We start from the raw sequence: 21,239 nt of genomic DNA, 5'->3' as shown, positions 1-21,239 counted from the left end.
AGAGATGGCAATCACACCTAGGCCAGGTCGAGGGATTCCTCCTCGTCAGTAAAATCACTGACGACAGAGCAAAGGCCGCCGCACTACTATACATCAGCGGACCTCCAGTGTATGATGCTGCCGTGGGCCTGTTCAGCCCGGTGCCCATCACCGAGGTCTCCTACGCGGACCTGGTGGACCAGCTGAACAAGTACTATATGCCGGCTCGCTCAGAACTGTACTGGCGGGTCCAATTTGCCCAGAAGAAACAGCGGCCAGACGAGCCCGCCAACGAGTTCATCGCTGGGGTCAGACACGCCGCGCGGAACTGCTGTTTTCCCGACTTGGAGGACCGCATCAGAGACCAGGTGGTGATCGGGTTGAGGGACGAGAGGCTGCAGAAGAAGCTGACATCCAAACCCGACATGAGCCTGGCAGAGCTGACCAGAGAAATCATGGCCTACGAGCACAGCCACAAGAAGAAGCCGACTACCACGACCCCAGAGAGCCCAGCGACCGTCTTCCAAGAAAGCGCCTTCCTCAGCGACAGCGAAGAGTCGGTGGATTTCACCGACGGAGAAGCCCTGCAACGCAGAATGGAACGCAGGCAACCGAGGAGAGGCGACACTTCAGATCGCCGAAGGTCCAGGAACCCCCCTCCGCCACCGCCGCGTTACGAGCAACGGGCCGCCTGTGCCAGCTGCGGGGGCAACCATGCCCGAGGAAGCTGCCGGTTTAGGAACGCTAAGTGCCACAATTGCGGGAAGACCGGCCACATCAAACCGGTGTGCCGCAGCAAGGGCCGTGACAACATCAATGATTTGGAGGCAAACTCCCCAGGTAGGCCAGCTACCCAGGCCAGCAGAGAAAAACCGCCAGGGCCCCTGGTAGAAACAATTGACAGGGTAAACAGCCTAAGCTCAAAGGTTAAGATCAGGGTAAGAATTCAGGGGGTGCCCTGCCTCATGGAAGTGGATTCAGGGTCAGCAGTCTCCTTAATTTCGCTTAAAACTTATCAGGAGATCTGTCAACAGGGAAAGGAAAAAATCCCTCTGAGGCAAACCCAGGTCCACCTAGCTGACTTCCAGAAAACCCCCATTCCTCTGGAAGGGAGGGCTAAGGTTACGGTGCAGTACAAAGAGTTCAAGGGTCCCTTAGAAGTCCTAGTTACGCCAGGGAACCGCACCAACTTGATAGGGTTAAACTGGTTCGAGCCGCTAGGAATCGCCATAACGGGGGTAAATACAATTCAATCACCCAGCCTAGAAGCCGTTTGCAACAAGTATGCAGACGTCTTCGATGGCACGTTAGGGAAATACACCAGTCCCCCCATCTCCTTACAGTTAAACCCAGCAATCCAACCAATTAAGATAAGAGCTAGGAGAGTACCCTTTGCCCTTAAAGAAAAAATTGAAAACGAACTCGATCGCCTCATAGGTCTTGGGGTGCTCGAACCAACGGAAGGGGGAAGCTGGGAGACCCCTATAGTCACCCCTATTAAACCTAACGGGGAAGTGAGATTATGTGCAGACTATAAAGCGACCCTCAACCTAGCCCTCAGTCCCCACGCTTACCCGGTGCCAGCAGTAAGGGACGTATTTGCTTCTATCCGCTCTGGCGCCATTTTTGCCAAACTTGATCTCACGCAGGCGTATTTGCAACTGCCTGTCACTAATGACACGGCGGAAGCCCAGACAATTGTCACCCACCGCGGTGCCTTTAAAGTGAAAAGGCTCCAATTCGGCATATCGGCGGCCCCGGGTATTTTTCAGGGTATCATGGAGAAAACCCTGAAAGGAATACCCGGGGTCTGCCCCTATTTCGACGATGTTCTCATCGCCGGAGAAAACGAAGCAAACTTAGCTGACAGGCTGTCAGCTGTGCTAAGCCGGCTCAGAGAAGCCGGCCTCAAGCTGAAACGGGAAAAGTGCTCTATTGGAGTCACATCCACAGAATTCCTAGGGTACAAAATAGACGGCCAAGGCATACACCCCACCACAGAAAAACTAAAGGCTATTCAAACAGCACCAAGCCCAAAGAATAAACAAGAGCTCCAAGCTTTTTTAGGATTATTAAACTTTTACCATGCCTTCCTTCCCCATAAAGCCACTATCGCGGAGCCTCTGCATAGGCTCCTGGACAAGGGAACTGTTTGGTCCTGGACCAAAATACATGAGAATAGTTTCCAATCATTAAAAAAGATTATTTGCCACAGCTCAACGATCACCCTTTTCAGAGAAGACACCCCAATATGCATCGCTTGCGATGCATCTCCCTACGGAATCGGGGCAGTGTTAAGTCATTTATTTAAGGATGGTACACAAAGACCCATAGCCTTTTATTCACGTACACTGTCTAAAGCAGAAAGGAACTACGCACAAATAGACAGAGAAGCCCTAGCAATAGTCGCAGGAGTTAAAAAATTTCACGACTACCTTTATGGGAGGCCCTTTACTATATTTACAGATCACAAACCCCTTCTGGGCATATTCACGTGGAATAAAACTACACCACAGATTCTCTCTCCAAGAATTCTACGGTGGTCCACATTCCTATCAGCCTATTCCTATCAGTTAATACATAAACCGGGGAAGGAATTAGGACACGCAGACTGCCTCAGCAGACTGCCCATTCAAAGCAAGGACTCAGATCCAGCCCCAGCTGGACAGATTCTAGCAATCTCTCAACTTCCAGATTGTCCCCTGTCCGCAAACATTATAGCCAAAAATTCAGCTACAGACAAAATACTTAGCAGAATTCTCAAATGGGCCACAACAGGGTGGCCAGCACAAAACCCACAAACCCAATTCCAGCCTTATTTTAGCAGAAAAAATGAAATATCCACTCATAAAGGATGCCTGCTGTGGGGAAATCGGGTCATAATACCAGAGAAAAACATAAACCAAACATTACACATATTACATGAAGGACATCCAGGCATAGTCAAGATGAAAGCTATGGCTAGAAGTTATGTCTGGTGGCCGGGCATAGATAAAGAAATAGAAAGATATGTGGGAGGGTGCTATACCTGTCAAGCGACCCGAAACGAGCCACCCCAAGCCCCAATTCACAAATGGGAGACTACGAGGAACCCATGGTCACGTATTCATTTAGATTTTGCAGGACCTATCCAGGGGCAAAGTTTCCTAATTGTAGTGGACAGCTATTCCAAATGGCTAGAAGTCACTCCCCTTAGAAAAACAACGTCAGGAGCCACGATACAAGCCTTAAGAAAAATATTCGCCACACATGGCCTTCCAGACACCATAGTTTCAGACAATGGACCTCAATTCACCTCTCGTGAATTTCAGATGTTCGCTATGAAGAATTGTATTAGACTGGTCACGTCTGCGCCGTTCCACCCATCGTCGAACGGGATGGCCGAAATTATGGTGCGGTCTACAAAAGAAGCTTTGAAAAAATTCGCAAAGGGGAACTGGCAACGCCGGCTCAGCCAGTTCCTCATGTCACAACATGCAACTCCATGCACAACAACGGGCAAATCACCGGCGGAACTAAGATGGGGGAGGAGGCTAATAACACGGCTCGATAGACTGCACCCTGACACATACCTGGAGGAAAAAGAGCAAACCTACCCAACCCGCACACTCAAAACAGGGCAATTGATATGGGCACGGTCATACACAGACAAAAACAAGTGGGTCCAGGGGACGGTACTAAAACAAACGGGACCCATTTCATACCTAATAGCCACACAAACTCATGGCAACGTACGCCGTCATATCGACCAACTCAGACCCAGACAACCACCACACAACGCAGAACACCAACCAGAAGAACTGGAACTACAACCCCCCCCAGAAATACTACCTTTACCAAACCAAGAAGAAGAACAGCAAGAAAACGAACTACCAGAACCAGACGACCCACCACTTCCTCGCCGTTCTAACAGAAACCGAAGAGCCCCCGCCTACCTAAAGGACTACCAATGGGCAGGTTCCGGCGACCAAGGGGGTGGGAACGCTCCAGGGGAGGGGTAAGGGGTGTATTATATATGTATTATATTTATAAACAGTAAAATATACATCATTTAACAGGGTGTTAGAACTGAGGGAAACATTCTGACAGGAGAACACGCGGGAACTTTGACAGCTGTCAAAGTTCCCCGCACAGCGCAGGCGCAACCACTGACAGCTCGCGGCTGTCATAACACCGGACCATGCGGAAGCCTGAGCTGTCAAGAGAAGACGACGCGGATTGGTCCGGATTGACGCGGCGCCAAAATGAACGCTCCTGATTGGCCCTCACTGACAGCTGCCGGCTATAAAAGCCGGCAAGTTATTCTATGTTTGTCTTTGCTCTAAATAAACCCTTTTATTAACTAGCCTGTCGTCCCGAGTGGTCCTTCGGCTACTTCACTTTTCCCCCTTTCTTGAAAGATTGGCGACTGCTTACTTGGGGAATTAAAACCTTAAAGCTTCAAAAAAATCAAATGACTAAGCTAAATAACTAACCAACCTTATTTGTACTTCTGGAATTTTTGGGCCACTAAAAAGTTTTTATTGCTTATTTCTGTGGGGACCTACTACCCTATTTACTGCTAAAAATGAATTAATTGGATAAAATACTTATATTATATTTGTCTGGAAAAGGATTTTACATGCTATTGAGGACATCTTTTGGCAAAACCTAGTATAGCAAGTAAACTTTTTTTTTACTCTGAGATCTGGCTGTAATAAATTTGTCCTTGACATTATCTTTAAAGATAAAAATTGGGAAAACCTGGCACTGAAAACAACCTTTAGGAATACTGGAGGTGGACATTTATTGATTTTTATTAAAATAGCCTCCACTAAAGACCTATCTGTAAAATACTAAAGAAATGGAAGAATATATTCCACCACTTGACTATAAACTCATACTTGATACAATTTTGGCAATGACTGCAGAAATGAAAGCCAGACTTAAAGACAAATCTGACAGCATAAACTCACCTAATGAGACTCTGACTTCAATTGATGAACTGACAACCCCAAAACTAACAGAGGATGAGAAAATCAACAACAAAATAGGGGACTTTAAAGAACAACAAGTACAATCTACTGAGAGCCTTGATACCCAAACTTTGATTTCAACCTACAATTCAACAAACAACAGAAGCTGAAGAAAGCAATACTAAGATGGAGGACACCAAAGGCCTTTAAATACAGTACATTAAGACTTTAACCAACCAAACAATTACTACAATACCAGACATGACCTATTACCTAAGCCAGATGGATCTGAAAGAAGAAGAAGACCAGATTGAATTAATAACAACTATACTACACCAAACATGGAGATTGGATTTATTAGAACAAAAATTTAATGACTATAAAGGGGTCACTCTCTTTGAAAAAATGATAACTGGATGGTCTCCCTAGATTCAAACAATATATGTAGGAAGAAAGGGAGACACATTTAAGAAGTTAAAGGCAATTATATGGAAGCCTGCCTGGCACAAGAAGAAAGCTAGAGTTAGATTTAAAAAATGATTTTTTTCCGTTGTAAATGTTGGGATTTGTAATAATAAAACTTACATTTTCCTTTAATGGGCCAAGAGGAACTGTTAAAAGATATAAACTAATTTTACATTTAGGATCTAGATTTTTAAGGGAATGAAAATTAGCTACAAACAATAAAACATACTTTGTTAATTATAGATGAATTGCAAAGATGACAAATAGAATATGTTTTTGAAATACAATAAGAATACACTTAAATGAACAATGTATGTACCTCAGATATGATAATTACTATATAATGAAATAGATTAGTTATCAGAACATAACTTTGAATTATATTATAGAATTTGCAATGATATAATAAAAGATATTATTTTAAAAATTGATGAGCTACTAAGATGATAAATAGAATATATTTGTTGTAATGATATAGCTTAAAATTTGTCTTAATGGGCTAAGGGGAATCTTTAAAAGATATATACTGATTTTATATTTAACTTTTAGACTCCTAAGGGAAAGGAAAGTTAGCATTAGAATTGATTTATATTATAGAATTTGGAAGGATACAACAAAAGATATTTTTTTCAATAATTGGTGAACTATTAAGATGATAAACAGAATAAACTTGTATAAAATAAGAATGCACTGAAATGAACAATGTATCTATTTTAGACAGGATAATTACCATATATACTTGAGTATAAGCCGACTCGAGTATAAGCCGAGACCCCCAATTTTACCCCCAAAAACTGGAAAAAGTTATTGACTCGAGTATAAGCCGAGGCTGGGAAATGCAGCAGCTGGAGGCTGGATCCCCCGAAAGACGTCTCTGCTGAGATGAGAGAACGGGGTGGCAAGCCGCCGAGAGAATGGGGCGGTGGAGTGCTCCGCCGAGAGAATGGGGCGGCTTGCTGTTCTCTCGGTGCAGCACGGCAGAGGCTGGATCTCGCGAAAGAAGTCTCCGCTGAGCGAGAGAATGAGGCGTCTCAGCGCCCATTTTCTCGGCGAAGACTTCTTTCGGGGGATGCAGCTTCTGCCGCCCCTTTCTCTCAGCTGCCCAGTGGAACAGCTTGCCACCAGAAATCAAGAGTGCTCCATCACTGGAGGTTTTTAAGAAGAGACTGGACATTCACCTGTCTGAGATGGTATCGGTCAGTGGTGGCGAAACCTTTAGAGACCGAGTGCCCAAACCGCAAGCCAAAACCCACTTGTTTATCACAAAGTGCCAAGGCAGCATCGGCATTCTGGTGCCCTCGGGGGAGGGGACAGGGAGGCGCCTCTGAGTGCCGCCTCTGGCACGAAAAAAAAAGGGGAGCAAAAAATGGGCCACCGTACCGCAAGGCACAAAAACGCCAACCGCCGCGCCGCAGGGTGCAGATACAAGGCACCGCACCACGTGAGAACGGGGCTGGGCTAGTGAGTATCACGCAGGCACTAGCCTCGCCCCCTTTGCAGCATGTGCCTGCTCGTGGCCCCGTGCGCGCATGCACGCATGTAAAATGCTTCCCCCTCCCTTTTCTTCCAGTCCACCAACCGACAAGGACCTGCTGCTGGCAGCGGTGGTGGTGCACGTGCCAACAGAGAGGGCTCTGAGTGCCACCTCTGGCAGGCGTGCCATAGGTTCACCACCACTGGTATAGGTCCTCCTGCTTGAGCAAGGGGCTGGACTAGAAGACCTCCAAGGTCCCTTCCAGCTCTATTCTATTCTATTCTATTCTATTCTATTCTATTCTATTCTATTCTATTCTATTCTATTCTATTCTATTCTATTCTATTCTATTCTATTCTATTCTATTTCTATATTTCTATATTTCTATTCTATTCTATTCTATTCTATTCTATTCTATTCTATTCTATTCTATTCCATTCACTTTCTATATTTCTATTCTATTCTATTCTATTCTATTCTATTCACTTTCTATATTTCTATTCTATTCTATTCTATTCTATTCTATTCTATTCTATTCTATTCTATTCTATTCTATTCTATTCTATTCTTATTACCATTCTCTATTCTATTCTATTCTATTCTATTCTATTCTATTCTATTCTATTCTATTCTATTCTATTCTATTCACTTTCTATATTTCTATTCTATTCTATTCTATTCCATTCACTTTCTATATTTCTATTCTATTCTATTCTATTCTATTCTATTCTATTCTATTCACTTTCTATATTTCTATTCTATTCTATTCTATTATTACCATTCTCTATTCTATTCTATTCTATTCTATTCTATTCTATTCTATTCTATTCTATTCTATTCTATTCTATTCTATTCTATTCTTATTACCATTCTCTATTCTATTCTATTCTATTCTATTCTATTCTATTCTATTCTATTCTATTCTATTCTATTCTATTCTATTCACTTTCTATATTTCTATTCTATTCTATTCTATTCCATTCACTTTCTATATTTCTATTCTATTCTATTCTATTCTATTCTATTCTATTCTATTCTATTCTATTCTATTCTATTCTATTCTATTCTATTCTATTCTATTCTATTCTATTCTATTCTGTTCTATTCTCTTTCTATATTTCTATTCTATTCTATTCTATTCCATTCACATTCTATATTTCTATTCTATTCTATTCTATTCTATTCTATTCTATTCTATTCTATTCTATTCTATTCTATTCTATTCACTTTCTATATTTCTATTCTATTCTGTTCTGTTCTGTTCTGTTCTACGTTCTGTTCCATTCCATTCCATATTTTCTATTCCATTCTGTTCCACTGTCAGAGCCCATCGGAGGCAACCCAGTCAGCCCAAACAGGAGTTACACTAAGGCTACACAGCCTCTCCTCTCAACCTGAACCCCTCCTTACCTTTCCTTTTATCTGCATCCTATTTTTAACTGCCGGCTCTGCCCTGCCCTATTTTGTCCTTGAGCACTCGTGAGCTCATCAAGAACAGAAGGTAACCGTGGGGGGAAAGGCAGGGCAAGATCTGCAAGATCCCCATTTGCATTTGACTTTGCCATCCCATCTGGTTCGAGATAACACACCACAGAGAGAGAGAGAGAGAGAGAGAGAGAGAGAGAGAGAGAGAGAGACGCACACCTCAGCAAAAAAGAAAGAAAGAAAAAGAAGTAGTAGAAGTGGCAGAGAGCCCCTGTGGGTAGGAGTGAGGATGGGGAGAAACAGCAAGAAGACCGGGTGGGGTGGGGTGGGTTAATCACTAAACCTTCCAGTGTTTAACCAAAGCAGCTTTTGCATTTGTCAAGCTCTGCTAGCAGGGCACTGGACGGGCCTGGCGGAGCTGCTGAAGGTGAACGGGAGAAGGTGAGTCTTCGCCGAGAAAATCTCAGTGCCCATTTTCTCGGCGAAGACTTCTTTCGGGGGATGCAGCTTCTGCCGCCCCTTTCTCTCAGCTGCCCAGCTGAGAGAAGGGGGTGACAGAGGCTGGATCCCCCAAAACAAGTCTCCGCTGAGACGAGAGAACAAGGCGTTAGAGCGCTCCGCGAAGTATGGGGCGGGGAAGCTTGCCGCCCATTCTCTCAGCGACGAAGACTTCTTTCGGGGGATCCAGCCTCTGTCGCCCCCTTCTCTCAGCTGCCCAGCTGAGAGAAGGGGGTGACAGAGGCTGGATCCCCCGAAACAAGTCTCCGCTGACACGAGAGAACAAGGCGTTGGAGCGCTCCACGAAGTATGGGGCGGGGAAGCTTGCCGCCCATTCTCTCAGCGACGAAGACTTGTTTCGGGGGATCCAGCCTCTGTCGCCCCCTTCTCTCAGCTGCCCAGCTGAGAGAAGGGGGTGACAGAGGCTGGATCCCCCGAAACAAGTCTCCGCTGAGACGAGAGAACAAGGCGTTGGAGCGCTCCACAAAGTATGGGGCGGGGAAGCTTGCCGCCCATTCTCTCAGCGACGAAGACTTGTTTCGGGGGATCCAGCCTCTGTCGCCCCCTTCTCTCAGCTGCCCAGCTGAGAGAAGGGGGTGACAGAGGCTGGATCCCCCGAAACAAGTCTCCGCTGAGACGAGAGAACAAGGCGTTGGAGCGCTCCGCGAAGTATGGGGCGGGGAAGCTTGCCGCCCATTCTCTCAGCGACAAAGACTTGTTTTGGGGGATCCCGCCTCTGTCACCCCCTTCTCTCAGCTGCCCGGGCAGCTGAGAGAAAGGGGCGGCAGAAGCTGGATCCCCCGAAAGAAGTCTTCGCCGAGAAAATCTCAGCGCCCATTTTCTCGGCGAAGACTTCTTTCGGGGGATGCAGCTTCTGCCGCCCCTTTCTCTCAGCTGCCCAGCTGAGAGAAGGGGGTGACAGAGGCTGGATCCCCCAAAAGAAGTCTTCGCTGAGAAAATGGGCGGCAAGCTTCCACCGCCCCATTCTCTCAGCGGAGGCTTGCAGAGGTGGCGGCGGAGCTGTGCGCGCAGCTCTCCAAACCGCCGCAGCACGTTTGGAGAGCTGCTGCCTTCGTCCATGTTTGATGAAAGCAGCAGCTCTCCAAACTGGGGGGTGGAAGTTCTTTTTTTTTTGTTCACTGGAGTATAAGCCGAAGTGGATTTTTCAGCCCAAAAAGTGGGCTGAAAAATTCGGCTTATACTCAAGTATATATGGTACTATACAATGAAATGGGGAAAATGTGGGCTACCCGAAAATTAAGTTTTCTTCTATATATTATAGGCTACTTTGGAATATTTTATTGCAATTAGGTAAAATTCAAAAACAGGACATGGATCTGTATAAGTGAAAATATATTGAAAATTGTTCTAATTGATTGTGTTAAAATTAGAAATGTATTAATTTGATAAATTTGATTATGTTATCATAACTTAAGAGAATCGGAGAGGGAATTCTTGTTGATGTAACTTGGGCAATTTACAAATGATTTTGTTATTTGCTATTGTTTACTTTTAACTACCCAACCAGCGTATTGCTTCATAAATACCTGGATGTAAAATTTAAAAATTAATAAAACTACTGTAGTATAAAAAAATATTTGAAATATACATAGTTCTTCTGTTCTTCTCCTTGAGATTTTCTTTCTATATTAAGGTATTTTTTTCTTTTAAAATCTGTTGTCTTTTGTACAGATGACAAGAAAGTGAAGCGTAGAATTAGGACCACATTCACAGCAGAGCAACTCAAGGAATTGGAGACAATCTTCCAAGCTACACACTATCCAGATATCAACATCCGCAATCAACTGGCAGCCAAAATTAATCTTCCAGAAACCAGAATTCAGGTAATTTCTGCTTCCTTCTAATGTAGAATAAATGAAGCTGAATGCTGATATTGATAAGTTAACAAAAAGAGAAAAACTGATAAGTACCAATCAGATTACAACAAACTTTATAGCACAATATATAATCTAGAAAAGTTATTGGTTTATGAAAGATTCTTAAGATAGTTGCATGCAGTAATATCAACAAATTAAATATAAGCCAGTTATCATACATCAGAGAAATCTATTTTTGTTGCTATTGAGGCTTGAAAAGTAAATTCTCTGTAACAAAAATTGATTTCCCAATAAACAATTGCCAATTTCGTGTATTTGTAACTGAATTCATTTTCTTGAAGTGAGGTTTTATTTAGTTGCAAAGCAATGAACCTCATAAAATAAAATAAAAAATTCTACTTTTAGATGAGTTTGGAAACTTAACCACATAGAATTTCCTCAGAAAAATTTTAATATATAAAACCAATCCCAATTTTCCAGATACTGAAAGCAAAGCAAAGTAAAAAACCATATTACACAATTATTGATTTATTACTTCTTAAATTGGATTTTAAAAATATGTCTTTTGGTCTTTGTTAAATGTCAGATAAAAAAAGGTATTTTTCTATTCTTACATAAGATGTAGGAAATCTGTAGATTGTTAAACACCATTGTTTGTTTAATCATATTTAATCTTTGTGTACTTTTTTAGCTGTACATATGTACTCATTCTAAGCTTCACCCACAAAATTCCTCAAGAATAAAATAAATTTAGCAGGCATATTAAAAGTCAGGAAAAATAAATTTGCTCTGATTTTAAATATATTTATTTGGTTTGTGTGCTGCCCATCTCACTAGAGGCAACTCTGGATAGCTTACAAACATTAAAAACCAGTAAAGATTAAAACAGTAAATAATAATGATAATGATAATTTACTATTTTAAAATGGGGGGAAGGAAGCACAAGGTACACAGAGGGAGGTGAGGTCTTATCTTAATCCAATAGCCACCCCCAACTGGTAGAGACAGGTCTTCAGGCCCTTATGGAAAATCAGGTGACTGAGTGGGCTTCTTACCTGGGGAAGGTACAATGTTTTAAAGAACAGAAGCCACAGCAGAAAAGGCTCTTCTCCTGGACTCTACCAGCCAAAATTCCTTCACCCATGGGATCTGCATCATCCCCTTTCTGCTGAGACAGAAGAGGCAGGCAAATCTCATTCCTTCGGAATATTTGAATTTCAATCTCAGAATTCTGAATAAAATTAGAATTTCAAATTTCAATTAAAATTTGAAATCAGTATTCAAAATACCAAGTTTTGATTGCACGTATCAAAATGTTTAATATAAAAATTATATAAAATAATTGAAAATATACTGTAAACCTACTGTCAAATATTTTTATATTTCTGGTGTCTTAGGGCAAATCTGAAATTATTGCTTTCTGTGAATGTAAACATTCCTCCTAACAGATAGAAGCAGCAAAAGTAGTAGCAGTCACTAATAATTTTTTTTTATTCTTTCTTTTACATAGATTTGGTTCCAGAATCAACGAGCAAAATGGAGAAAACATGAACGATTTGGCAATTTAGCAGGCCTGCAGCATCAGACCAAAACTGATTTTATTTCAACCCCAAAGTCAAAAGTAAGTGTGGGTTTCACTATTTATTTGTAATAGAAAAAGCAGTTCCATGGAATAAAACATTTTCTAAATGTACTAATCAATAATACCAAATAAAGATACACAAAGTGCAAAAATGCAAAAACATAAAATTAGACAGAAAGCACTAACCAGTTTTGTAAATAGAGAAAAAGAAATCACAATAAGCAAGCAATTCATTTTTTTATTTATTGGTTTTACTGTATATACTTCCCATTTTGCTATCCAAAATGACTCTCTGTGGCTTACCTTGTAATAAAAATACAAATATATATATACTGCTCAAAAAAATAAAGGGAACACAAGATTGTTGTTGTTGTTGTTGTTGTTAGCTGCGAAGTCGTGTCCGACCCATCGCGACCCTATGGACAGCATTCCTCCAGGCCTTCCTGTCCTCTACCATCTTCTGGAGTCCATTTAAGCTCGCGCCTACTGCTTCAGTGACTCCATCCAGCCACCTCATTCTCTGTCGTCCCCTTCTTCTATTGCCCTCGATCTTTCCCAGCATTAGGCTCTTCTCCAGTGAGTCCTTCCTTCTCATTAGGTGGCCAAAGTACTTGAGTTTTAGCTTCAGAATCTGGCCTTCTAAAGAGCAGTCAGAATTGATCTCCTCTAGGACTGACCGGTTTGATCGCCTTGCAGTCCAAGGGACTCGCAGGAGTCTTCTCCAGCACCACAGTTCAAAGGCCTCAATTCTTTGGCGCTCAGCCTTTCTTATGGTCCAACTTTCACTGCCATACATTGCAACTGGGAAGACCATAGCCTTGACTATACGCACTTTTGTTGACAGGGTGATGTCTCTGCTTTTTAGTGTGCTGTCTAGATTTGCCATGGCTTTCCTCCCCAGGAGCAAGCGTCTTTTAATTTCTTGGCTACAGTCCCCGTCTGCAGTGATCTTGGAGCCCAGGAAAATAAAATCTGTCACTACCTCCATTTCTTCCCCGGAACACAAGATAAGACATCCTATTATTAAATACAGTACATTGTGTTGTTTAAGTGTTCCCTTTTTTTTTTTTTTTTTTTTTAGCAGTATAGTATTATAAATATAAGAACAAATAAATTTACAAGAATTAAATAAAGAGTAAAAAGCAAAGTTTTGAGCTCAGCTTTCTCTGTCAATGCACCAAACACTTCCAACCTAAAGCATGTCAATCAAGGCCGCGTATCAACTAATAATTATAGATTTTAAGAAGTATTCCGTTTTAATCAATGAAGTAAAGCTTGACTATGTTGAATCAAACATTTAAGTCATTTCATTGTTTGATATGGTAGCCAGTTCAAAAAATGAGGGTGCATATGTTTCTTCACCCCTTCATGGATTACTGCCTTGTCGTGGCGAAGGGGCTTGCGTAATTCAATGAAGCTATGAGCTATGCCGTGCAGGGCCACCCAAGACGGACAGGTCATAGCAGAGAGTTCTGACAAAACGTGATCCACTGGAGAAGGAAATGGCAAACCACTCCAGTATCTTTGCCATGAAAACCCTATGGACAGTACCAAAAGGCAAAACGATATGACGCTGGAAGATGAGCCCCTCAGGTCGGAAGGCGTCCAATATGCTACTGGGGAAGAGCAGAGGGCTAGTACTAGTAGCGCCAGAAAGAATGAAGCGACTGGGCCAAAGCCGAAAGGACGCTCAGCTGTGGATATGTCTGGTGGTGAAAGGAAAGTCCGATGCTGTAAAGATTTTTTCTCCATAGGAACCTGGAATGTAAGATCCATGAATCAAGGAAAACTGGACGTGGTCAAACAAGAGATGACAAGACTGAACATTGACATCTTAGGTATCAGCGAACTAAAATGGACAGGAATGGGTGAATTTAATTCAGATGACCATCAGGTATACTACTGTGGGCAAGAATCCTTCAGAAGAAATGGAGTAGCCTTCATAGTCAATAAAAGAGTAGGAAAAGCAATACTGGGATACAATCCTCAAAATGACAGAATGATCTCAGTTCGAATCCAAGGCAAACCATTCAATATCACAGTAGTCCAGGTCTATGCCCCAACCACCAGTGCTGAAGAGGATGAAATTGACCAGTTCTATGAAGCACTACAGCACCTTATAGAACTAACACCAAAAAATGATGTTCTTATCATCATGGGGGATTGGAATGCTAAAGTAGGAAGCCAAAAGATAACTGGAATAACAGGCAAGTTTGGCCTTGGAGTGCAAAATGAAGCAGGGCACAGGCTGATAGAATTCTGTCAAGAGAATACGATGGTCATAGCAAACACTCTTTTCCAACAACCCAAGAGACGGCTTTACACATGGACATCACCAGACGGTCAACACAGAAATCAGATTGACTATATGCTCTGCAGCCAAAGATGGAGAAGCTCTATACAGTCAGTAAAAACAAGACCAGGAGCTGACTGTGGCTCAGACCATGAGCTTCTCCTTGCAAAGTTTAGGCTTAAACTGAAGAAAGTAGGGAAAAGCACTAGGCCACTCAGGTATGAATTAAATCATATCCCTGTTGAATATACAGTAGAGGTGACAAATAGATTTAAGGAATTAGATCTGATAGACAGAGTGCCTGAAGAACTATGGACAGAGGTTCGCGACATTGTACAACAGGTAGCAACCAAAACCATCCCAAAGAAAAAGAAATGCAAGAAAGCAAAATGGCTGTCTGAGGAAGCTTTGCAAATAGCTGAGGAAAGGAGGGAAGCGAAAGGCAAGGGAGAAAAAGAAAGATACACCCAATTGAATGCAGAATTCCAGAGAATAGCTAGAAGAGATAAGAATGCCTTCTTAAATGAACAGTGCAAAGAAATAGAAGAAAATAATAGAATAGGGAGGACCAGAGATCTTTTCAAGAAAATTGGAGAAATGAAGGGAACGTTTAATGCAAAAATGGGCATGATAAAGGACCAAAATGGCAGGGACCTAACAGAGGCAGAAGAGATTAAGAAGAGGTGGCAAAATTACACAGAAGAACTATACAAGAATGAGCTTAACGTCCCTGATAATCACAATGAGGTGGTCACTGACCTCGAGCCAGACATCCTAGAATGTGAAGTGAAGTGGGCCTTAGAAAAGCTGAGCAACAACAAAGCTAGTGGAAGTGACAGTATTCCAGCTGAGCTATTCAAAATCTTAAAAGACAATGCAGTAAAAGTGCTACACTCAATTTGCCAGCAAATTTGGAAAACTCAACAATGGCCACAGGATTGGAAAAGATCAGTTTACATTCCAATTCCAAAGAAAGGCAGTGCCAAAGAATGTTCAAACTATCGCACCATTGCACTCATTTCTCATGCTAGTAAAGTCATGCTTAAAATCCTACAAGCTAGACTTCAGCAGTATGTGGATCGAGAACTACCAGAAGTGCAGGCAGGATTTCGAAGAGGCAGAGGAACTAGAGATCAAATTGCCAACATACGCTGGATCATGGAGAAAGCTAGGGAGTTCCAGAAAAACATCTACTTCTGCTTCATTGACTATGCTAAAGCCTTTGATTGTGTGGATCATAACAAACTGTGGCAAGTTCTTAAAGAGATGGGAGTACCAGACCATCTTATTTGTCTCTTGAGAAACCTATATGCGGATCAAGAAGCAACAGTGAGAACTGGACACGGAACCACTGATTGGTTCAAAATTGGGAAAGGAGTCCGGCAAGGCTGTATACTGTCGCCCTGCCTATTTAACTTATATGCAGAGCACATCATGAGAAAGGCAGGGCTAGATGAATCAAAAGTTGGAATTAAGATTGCCGGAAGAAATATCAACAACCTAAGATACGCAGATGATACCACTCTAATGGCAGAAAGTGAAGAAGAACTAAAGAGCCTCTTGTTGCGGGTGAAGAAGGAGAGTGCAAAACTTGGGTTGAAACTTAACATTAAGAAAACCAAGATCATGGCATCTGGCCCTCTCAATTCCTGGCAAATAGATGGGGAAGAAATGGAGGTAGTGACAGATTTTATTTTCCTGGGCTCCAAGATCACTGCAGATGGGGACTGTAGCCAAGAAATTAAAAGACGCTTGCTCCTGGGGAGGAAAGCCATGGCAAATCTAGACAGCACACTAAAAAGCAGAGACATCACCCTGTCAACAAAAGTGCGTATAGTCAAGGCTATGGTCTTCCCAGTTGCAATGTATGGCAGTGAAAGTTGGATCATAAGAAAGGCTGAGCGCCAAAGAATTGAGGCCTTTGAACTGTGGTGCTGGAGAAGACTCCTGCGAGTCCCTTGGACTGCAAGGCGATCAAACCGGTCAGTCCTAGAGGAGATCAACCCTGACTGCTCTTTAGAAGGCCAGATCCTGAAGCTAAAACTCAAGTACTTTGGCCACCTAATGAGAAGGAAGGACTCACTGGAGAAGAGCCTAATGCTGGGAAAGATCGAGGGCAATAGAAGAAGGGGACGACAGAGAATGAGGTGGCTGGATGGAGTCACTGAAGCAGTAGGCGTGAGCTTAAATGGACTCCAGAAGATGGTAGAGGACAGGAAGGCCTGGAGGAATGTTGTCCATAGGGTCGCGATGGGTCGGACACGACTTCGCAGCTAACAACAACAACAACAATGTTTCTTCAAATCAGCCATTGATATCCAGGGGTAGTACTATACTCTCTTTTAAAGAAAAAAAAAACTATAATCCAAGTGGTTCTTTATAAATTGGTAGATTACAATTAAAATAATCCATGGGCACCTTTAAATTTGATATTTATTCCCTTATTAAACCCTTAATTGTATTAAGAACATTAACCAATATGCAGCTGCAAGTGGAGATGCTGAAATCACAAATGTTAATATGTCTTCAAATTTATTATTACACCAATATAGGAGTAATACTATATGGAAATATAGATAGCCACATCTTTTGAACTTTCACATCTAGGAAGACCTGAAAAACATTTCTTGATAAATTAGGTCCAAATTGAGAAGTTTACAAATATTCTGACTGAATTTTCTGAGATTTGAGGCTTGTTGTATTATTTTGTAACCTCTCGAAAATTATACCTATGTAACTGGCACTAAGATGTTCTAAAGCATTAAACTCTTTTCAGCTATTTTTAACCGCACCCCCACCCCACCCCAAAGCTTATCTGCCATTTTTAAATAATAGAATCCCAGAGAGTCAATTTCTTATGAGAACCAGGATTCAATTTAAGCCTGACTTTAACCCACCCAGATGCTATGGGCTGGCAGTTTCACCTTTGGTGCCTACTAGATTCTATGTACTCACCTTTTACTTTAATTTCAAAGCTTAATGGTAATAAATTAATAGGAGGTTGACCTCCTGCAAAGTAAATTGCTATTTTCTGGCACCAATCCTATTTCCAAGAATGCCCTTGTGTCGCACATAATCTAACAAGTATGCATAGACAATAAACATGGGGATTGTTGTACTCCAATGCTATGTTTGAAAATAAAACCAGTTGCCCAGACAAAAAATTACAATTCACATTTCACTGTGTTGTGATTTTGTAACAAGCCATCCTGATTATGGTAGCCATTTGAGGAAGAATTATTGCAGTAATTTTTAAAGGCTGACAGTACCATGTATATTTAAAATTCCTAAATTATCCAGTGCCCTATAACATTTGCCTATCCTTTAAAGCAGATACCTTGAACATCCTAAGCTTTATTTTCTTGTGCCAATATAGCAGCAGTTAAATTTTAAGGACACATTCAATTTCCCTCATCTCCTTCCTAATTTTTTTCCAGAGGGGGGGGAGTCATTAATCTTTCCCTTTTCCAGTATTTGCCACAGTTGAGAATAGGTGTCCATCATCACAAACTATGGTTAATGCAAACTAGAAAGCGGAATCTGCCAGCAGTTAAGGATTTTATATTAGTAGCTTTGATACCTAATCTTCCCATTAAAAAAATTGCTTCATTTTTTTCTTACTTTATATCAGTTTCTATTGTTTTTTATTAAAATTGTAATAAAAATTCTACTTATTATTGTTGTACATGTTGATAATATTTTCTATAATTTCACCTTCTATTCCTCTCTCATTCATTCTTTTTATCTTGTAACAGGAACCTTCCATGATGCCCAGCAACATCCTTCTTGGTATCACCCCTCTTTCAGGGTCCTATTACTCACTGATCCAAGAGCATTCCATGCACACCTAGCTATCAGACCTGCTGTCTTGTCCATGGAGTCTTTGGCATTTTCAAAATCATCTCTAATTATTGACTGTCTTCCTCCTTATATCCTTCACCTTCTGCTCCTGAAGCAAGCCAGGAGGTGTGCTACTATCAGTTTCACCTAATAGAGGATAAATTGTAAATATCTTTGAAGTAATGTCTGGTCCATCTAAACAGATGTCTTCACTGAACCAGTATTATGGTGTTATGGGATTCCAAATAATTCCCATGGCTATGAAACTTACAGGTTTATTAGAATCTGGTTACTCTTTCTCAGCTTATCTTCACTGGAATGATTGTAAAGAAGTACCAACTGGTGCTCTTTAGAGGATGGATGAAATATAAGTACAATATTAAAAGAACTGCAGGCAACAATTTTCCTTTAAATATAGAGCTAAAAAGTTTAATGTTGGCTTTGAACAATGAGCAGACCTGGTGTGAATCAGTGGTCCCCAACCCTTTTACATCCCTGGTGTAAATGACAAGGCCAATCTTTCATCAAAGTTCAACAATTCATTGTTAATTATACTTTGATTGAAACAATATACATTCTCAGATAACAAACAGCTATAGTATTACATCCTCCATGGAAGAGCTGGGACTTTAAGTGACTAACAATTGCAGAGTAGGAGTGATCAGTTTTTATTGGCCAGTAGCATATTCTGTTCTTCACTGCAGGGAAAATGTTACATTTTAATTGATCAGATTGGCCACTCCAAACTATTAAGCCATTCATTCTGCATCTTTTGACATTAGCTATATTTTTGACAAGGCATACAAAATTTAAGACTAGGCTTAGCCACACCAAATATATCTTTTAATTATTTTTTTACCTTTGAAGAATGGGATCGAGGTGTTTGCTTTATTATTTTCCAAGTCTGAAATAATGAATTATAGATTAATGTATTAGATAGCAAGTGTGGGAGAGAGACAGAATGAGAAACACAGAATTATATTGGATGAAATATTGGCTTGGTCTCTTAAGGGATTTCTTTAAATGATTAAAACATTTATGAAGGAGAACACTTTAGGTTTGTTTGTTTTTTTTAATTATGAAGAAAAGAACCCAGGAACCACAAGTAGTGGCTATAATAGAAGCTGTAATGAAGATAAAGTACTGGAAAAACTATTTGAATTTATCTAGAACTCAGCATTTATATGTCAAACATTCCTGTGCACCTTTATAGAATTTAGGAAGCTGCCTTATATTAAATCAGATCAATGGTCTTTGTGTATTATATCTGAAACAGCATGTATATATAGGTTAACGAATCTTTCCGGCTATTCAATGAGGAGAAACAAATCTGACAGAAGAACACGCGGGAACTTTGACAGCTGTCAAAGTTCCCCGCACGGCGCAGGCGCAACCACTGACAGCTCGCGGCTGTCAAAATACCGGACCATGCGGAAGCCTGAGCTGTCAAAAGCAGACGACGCGGATTGGTCCGGATAGACGCGGCGCCAAAATGAACGTTCCTGATTGGCCCTCACTGACAGCTGCCGGCTATAAAAGCCGGGCGAGTTATTCTGTCTTGTCTTGCTCTAAATAAACCTTTAGTTAAGTAGCCTGTCGTCCCGAGTGGTCCTTCGGCTACTTCACTGGCGACGAAGGTGGGATGCCTTGGTCGTCTATTTTGTACCCTAGGAATTCTGTGGATGTGACTCCAATGGAGCACTTTTCCCGTTTAAGTTTGAGACCGGCTTCTCTGAGCCGGCTCAGCACAGCTGACAGCCTGTCAGCTAAGTTTGCTTCATTTTCTCCGGCGATGAGAACATCATCGAAATAGGGGCAGACCCCGGGTATTCCCTTCAGGGTTTTCTCCATGATACCCTGGAAGATACCCGGGGCTGCCGATATGCCGAATTGGAGCCTTTTTACTTTAAAGGCACCGCGGTGGGTGACAATTGTCTGGGCTTCCGCGGTGTCATTTGTGTTGTGACTCAGGGCCAGCCTGTGGGCCCGGCAGCCGGCTCGGATGTATCGGATGACTCAGATGAGGGGGAGGAGGAGGGTGTGGAAGACGAACCGGCTGATGATGGCTTGCAGGCTTGGCAGAGCTCCCAGCCGGGGCCCTCTTCTCAGCTGCGTGAGCCCGATAGTGCGGAGGATGATGACCCACAGCTGGCCCTGTTCAAGGACGCCCGACGCAGGAGGCAGTCGAGCAGGACTAAGCAGAAAAAGGCTGCGGGTCTCCTCGGGAGGAGGCACAGGGAGACCACGCCCTGAACTCTAAATAAAAGGAGTGTTTGGGGAGGGGCTGGTTGCTGAAAGCAACCCTTCCGCTTGAGGATTCAAGTTCCTGTGTTTCTTGTTCTGTTGTTTGGCTTGTGAATTAAACTTGGCAGACGCTTTGCAGCCTCAGACGCTCTCCAGTCTCTACTGCTTAAACAGGGGTTTGCCTTATTACAAGGCCGGTAGTTGGCTGGTTCAGAACAATTTGTGACAGGCAGTTGCAAATACGCCTGCGTAAGGTCAAGTTTAGCAAAAATGGCGCCGGAGCGGATGGAAGCAAATACGTCCCTTACCGCTGGCACCGGGTAAGCGTGGGGGCTGAGAGCTAGGTTGAGGGTCGCCTTATAGTCCGCGCATAATCTTATTTCTCCGTTAGGTTTAATAGGGGTGACTATTGGGGTCTCCCAGCTTCCCCCCTCCGTAGGTTCGAGCACCCCGAGACCTACGAGGCGTTCAAGTTCATTTTCTATTTTTTCTTTAAGGGCAAAGGGTACTCTCCTAGCTCTTATCTTTATGGGTTGGATTGCTGGGTTTAATTGTAAAGAGATGGGGGGACCGGTGTATTTTCCTAACGTGCCATCGAAGACGTCTGCATACTTGTTGCAAACGGCTTCTAGGCTGGGTGATTGGA

At 42.2% G+C, this 21,239-nt stretch overlaps 1 protein-coding gene across 1 annotated transcript in view; it reads left to right on the top strand.

Annotated features, from left to right (window-relative positions):
• The window catches only part of ISX (intestine specific homeobox), a gene marked incomplete at both ends in the record, with an annotated part of 47,202 nt that extends 28,842 nt beyond the window's left edge, over window positions 1-18,360 (top strand). The window contains 3 exons of the mRNA XM_081330646.1: window positions 10,489-10,640; window positions 12,145-12,255; window positions 18,265-18,360. Coding sequence (XP_081186772.1) covers window positions 10,489-10,640; window positions 12,145-12,255; window positions 18,265-18,360 — 359 coding nt within the window. The remainder of the gene's footprint in view (window positions 1-10,488; window positions 10,641-12,144; window positions 12,256-18,264) is intronic.
• Between the last annotated feature and the right edge of the window lie 2,879 nt (window positions 18,361-21,239).

Source organism: Vipera berus (assembly GCF_964194415.1).
Source record: "Vipera berus genome assembly, chromosome: 6".
In the NCBI taxonomy this organism is placed as follows: domain Eukaryota; kingdom Metazoa; phylum Chordata; class Lepidosauria; order Squamata; family Viperidae; genus Vipera; species Vipera berus.
The sequence above is the reverse complement of the archived record's forward strand: the minus strand, read 5'-3'. Positions and strand labels throughout refer to the sequence as shown.